Source organism: Microtus ochrogaster, chromosome 5, assembly GCF_000317375.1.
Source record: "Microtus ochrogaster isolate Prairie Vole_2 chromosome 5, MicOch1.0, whole genome shotgun sequence".
Lineage (NCBI taxonomy): Eukaryota > Metazoa > Chordata > Mammalia > Rodentia > Cricetidae > Microtus > Microtus ochrogaster.
Genome location: NC_022012.1, coordinates 81278604 through 81283377, shown reverse-complemented (window position 1 = coordinate 81283377; position 4774 = coordinate 81278604). Strand labels below are relative to the sequence as shown.

The 4774-nt window shown below is 43.5% G+C and overlaps 1 protein-coding gene across 2 annotated transcripts in view; it reads right to left on the bottom strand.

The window, feature by feature from the left end:
- Positions 1-4774, bottom strand: part of Usp4 (ubiquitin specific peptidase 4) — a 41497-nt gene that overhangs the window by 30533 nt on the left and 6190 nt on the right. Inside the window, exons 3-4 of one of the 2 annotated variants that reach the window (XM_005347901.2) lie at positions 4202-4332; positions 2134-2260 (exon numbers count right to left, since the gene is read on the bottom strand). In XM_005347901.2, the coding sequence (XP_005347958.1) occupies positions 2134-2260; positions 4202-4332 (258 nt within the window). Of the gene's footprint in view, positions 1-2133; positions 2261-4201; positions 4333-4774 lie in introns of those variants that run through there. The other variant, XM_026779219.1, reaches the window with a different exon arrangement.

Below are 4774 nucleotides of genomic sequence, written 5' to 3'. Positions count from 1 at the left end.
TGTAGACCAGGCTGGTCTCGAACTCACAGAGATCCGCCTGCCTCTGCCTCCCGAGTGCTGGGATTAAAGGCGTGCGCCACCACCGCCCGGCCTAACTAGAACAGTTGTGAACTGCCCTGTGGATGCTAGAAATTGAATATAGGTCCTCTGGAAGAACACTGGTGCTCTTAACTGCTGAGCCATCTCTCCAGTCACTGTTTTTCTTTGTGAGGGTATGTACTTGTTAGTGTGGGTATGTGTGCATGTGGGAGCCAGAGATTGTCTTTAGGTATCTTTCCACCTTTTATTTTTTGAGACAGGGTCTCCCTCTGAACCTAAAGATTTGATTTACCTGGGGTTGCTGGTTGTTGTCTTAACTATCCAAGTGCTGAGGTCAAAGGTACATACCACAGCTGGGTCCCTTATGTAGGTACTAGGGAGATGAGCTCGGCTCCTCACGCCTGCATAGAAGGGACACACCTATAGAGTCACCTCCGGAGCCTTGTTTGGGTTTAGTTCTCTGAAACAGGGTCTCACAGTAGACCACACTGGCCTCAAACTTTTGGCAGATCCTCAAGTCTCTGCATTCCACCTGCTAGGACTACAGATGTTAGCTACTACGCCCAGCTCAAATAATAGAGGGTGTTCTATCTTTATTTTCATTTGGGATTTGAGGTTGTGTGAGGTCCTTATACAAGTAACTGACACTGAGCTACCCCTTAGATCCTGGCTGAGATTTCTGGTAAGTTACTCTTTAACTTCTCTGACTCTACTTACATTCCTTCATCCTTTTTAGAGAAGACAAGTGAGTATGAATCACCAGGCAGTGGTGGCGCAGACCTTAAATCTCAGCACTCAGGAGGTAGAGAGAGAGAGGATCTCTGTGAGTTCAAGGCCAGCCTAGTCTACGCGTGAGTTCCAAGAGAGGTTTCAAAGCTACACAGAGAAACTCTGTCTCAAAAAAAACAAAACAAACAAGCCAAAAAAATATGAGTATAAATCAGACTTGGTCTTGTACAGCACAGCTTTTAAAACTTCTGTGAGATCATATAACAATGTGTGGGGAATGCAAGGGGTGGGGGATAGGGGCTAGAGGGGGACAATAAAACCTCCATATGAGATCATGTAACAACTGAATGTATAGGGAATGGGGAGGTGACAATAAGCTGGGTGTGGTGGCACATGCCTTTAATTACAAAATTCAGGAGGCAGAAGCAGGTGAAGCTCTGAGTTTGAGGCCAGCCTGGTTTACATAATGAGTTCCAAGACAACCAACCAGAGCACATAATAGACTTGCTCTCAAATACATACAGACACACACAAGCCTTCAGAAAAAAAAAAAAACAAAAACATAAAAGTAGCAATGCTAAAAGATTTCTGAACATGTAACAACCAAAATTAACTCAGAATCTAACACCCAAAGAGAGCTGAGTGTAGTGGTGAGCACTTGGGAAATAGAGGCAGAAGGACCAGGAACTCAAGGCTAGACTGGGTCAGAAGAGATGAGACCAACTTATTTTACACGAGACCCTATCTCAAGGGCAAGAAAATCACATCTGTAAAGAACCTGAAGTACTTTTGGTGCCACACTACTGCAGCCTTACTTCTAAACACACAACACGCATGCTCTGCCTTACACATGCCATCAGACCACACTGCATCAGACCAATACTGTCTGAAACAACATAGTTCAGACTCGGGACTACTAAGTAATGAAATGCAGTGTTTTTACTGTACACATACAGGTTTGTGTCCCAAAAAACTTAAAGAGTTTGGGCTGGTGATGTGGCTTAGCTGATAGGATTGCCTAGCATACATGTACCACATGATGACCCTTAGAATCATTTATATAAACCAGGCACAAGGAAGTGGAGACAGGAGGATCAGGAATACAAGGTTATCCGTGGCCATATACTGAGTTCAAGTCTGCTTGAACTATTCTTCTGACCATCTGGATGCCCAAGTCCCATTCTAAAGAACACACTTCCCAGGTCTGGTTCTTCATAACAATTCTCTCAGGAGAAAACTTCCAAGTCAGGACCGACAACCACAGTTTGGTAACAAGTGTTGAGAGAGCACCCCAGCTCCCCTTCCATCAATTACAATACCCTGCATTCTATCACCAGGTACCCAGAACCCTGGCCAGCTGCTTACCAATGGTGTCTGCTTTGCTAAAATGGCAACTTAGCACATTGGTGGGGTCACTGTTCTCACAGAGCTTCAGTTCCAGCAAATACACCTCCACTTTGCAGTGCTTGACAAACAGGCCATGCTCCACAACCTGTGAACAAGAGGCAGGGGTGACTGAGCCATGGCTGGACACCTGGGCATTCTTGGAAACGATATGCCTCAGCAGCAGCAGCAAAAAACAAAACCTCTCAAAAAAGTTTCCTTCAGAAATTCTTTGTTTCTGATTCAAATGTAGCCTTGGCTGGCTTGGAACTCACTATGGAGACCAGGCTGGCCTAAAACTCACAAAAATCTGCCTGCCTCTGCCTTCTAAGAGCTAGAATTAAAGGCATTCATCACCATGTCTGGTCTAAGGAGTACAAATTTTTACTCATTTTTAGAAAGCACAGAATTAATTCATCAGCATATATCCCTGGAGTTACAAGTCCCCCACACCCTATAATGAGAACCAAGTACACCTTCACGGAACCAGAGATCTGCCAGGGTACAACACCACGCCTTATATGCAGGTCTCCGAGATCAATTTTGGCCCTTGTAGAGTTTGTCAAAGTAAAGAGCTATAAAATATAGGTAAAACCTTGGGGAGAGGGGGAGCAGAGTGATGGCAATGGCAGTTTCGCACACCTTTAATCCCAGAACTAGAGAGGCAGAGGCAGGAGGATCTTTTGAGTTCCCAGGCCAGCCTGGTCTACAAACCGGGTTCTGGACAGCCAGAGTTGCTACATAGAGAAACTCTGTTGAAACAAAAAAAAAAATCAAAAAACAAAAAACAAGAAACAAACAAAAACAGAAAAAAGAAAGAAAAAAAAGAAAAGCAAATACCTGAGAGACAAGGTAGTGGTCTCATGAGTTCTGTCCACCAAAGGCACTAAACCATGCTCTGTCTCAGAATGTACCTTCCTTGTTCTGGGACAAACACCTACTTTCTGACTACTCAGCAGTACAGTCAGCCTCATGGGCAGAGAGAAAATGATATTAGAAGAGTTATTAGAGGTCAGGTGGTAGTAGCACGTCTTTAAATCCCAGCACTTGGGAGGCAGAGGCAGGAGGATCTCTGTGAGTTCGAGGCCAGCCTGGTCTAACAGAGACAGTCAAGGCCACACAGAAACCCTGTCTTTAAAAAAAAGAAAGAAAGAAAAAGAAAAAAAGAGGCTAGTTCCAGGACAGCCAGAATTATTACAAAAGGACCCTGTCTCAACCTCTCCCCAGTTCTCAGGACAATCAAGGCTACACAGAGAATCCCTGTCTCAAAAAAAAAAAAAAAAAAAAAAAAGGTAGCCCAACATAAAACACCAAAGTTATCTGGTGAGCATGGTGGTTCACACTCGTAATCTTGGTACCCAGGAGGTTCAAAGAAAAGGTTCAGCTGTCATTGTTTGAGGCCTACCTGAGCCACAAGTGAGTTGGGTAACTCAAGGAAAAACAGAAGGTTGAAGATATAGCTTAGTGCTAGAACACTTGTTTAGCATATATAACGCCCCTAGGGACCATTTCCAGTACTGGAAAAAAGAAAGAGCAGCAATATATTAGTTTATATTCATTTGGCCCAACTGAAGAGTCCCATAAAGTGGTCTAAGCACTAACGGACGTCCTAAACTACCAGGCAGCTCTGATATTTGGAGGCCACTTAGCAACATCCTGAGTTACTCACAAACCATTTTATTTCCTAGATAGAAAGAGAAACAACCCAGAGAGTCTCTCAGGTCAGAAGCAGGAAATGATCAAGATAAGGCTAGCCCGGGCAACACAGAAATCCTGTCTCAGGAAACAAAATTTCTCAAGATGTAGTGGTAATGTCTTTAATCCTAGCACTTGGGAGGAAGAGGCAGGAGAATCTGAGTTTGGGGAATATGGTATACAGAGCAAGTTCCAGGACAGCAAGGGCTATGCAGAAAAATCCAAAACAAACAAACAAGGTATAGATACTTGCTTTCAATCACTACATTCATCTTCCCAGGAAATCAACAGAAGTCAGTGTACCAGGGAGAACTCAGACACACACCTAGCAGGTTATAAGAACTCAGGTACTCACTTTTCTGACAATGGGCTGCTGGCCTTCCACACAGCCGTACCAATTTAGCAATTTATTCCAGGCTTCAGTTGGGACCAACACATAGTCCAGCTCATCAATTAAGTGTTCCTTCAAGGTCTGACTTTCAGGATCTGAAAAGAAATTAGCACATACCTCATTTCTCTTCTCCCCAGAATATTTTCCAAACAAGATTCTTAGGTATTTCATGAAAAAGATTAACAGGAACAAGTACAACATTCCAAAATTTTGTCACTGGCCATAACCCAGAACAGACCTGACCACTCTTTATCCGTCTTTGGTCATGTTTTATGAGGCACTTCTATTTCTTCTATAATTAGAAAGGAAAGTAAGCTAGAATCTGTGGCCCATCCTTGTAGTTCTAGCTACTCAAGCTGAGAATGGTTAGAGCCCTAAAATTCAAGGCCAGCTAGGGCAGCATAGCCAGATTCCATCTCAAAAAAGAATAGGAAGGGTAGAAGGCAAAAGATCTCTTTGTTCATTTTTTTTTTCTTTTTTTGGTTTTTCGAGACAGGGTTTCTCTGTAGCTTTGGAGCCTGTCCTGGAACTAGCTCT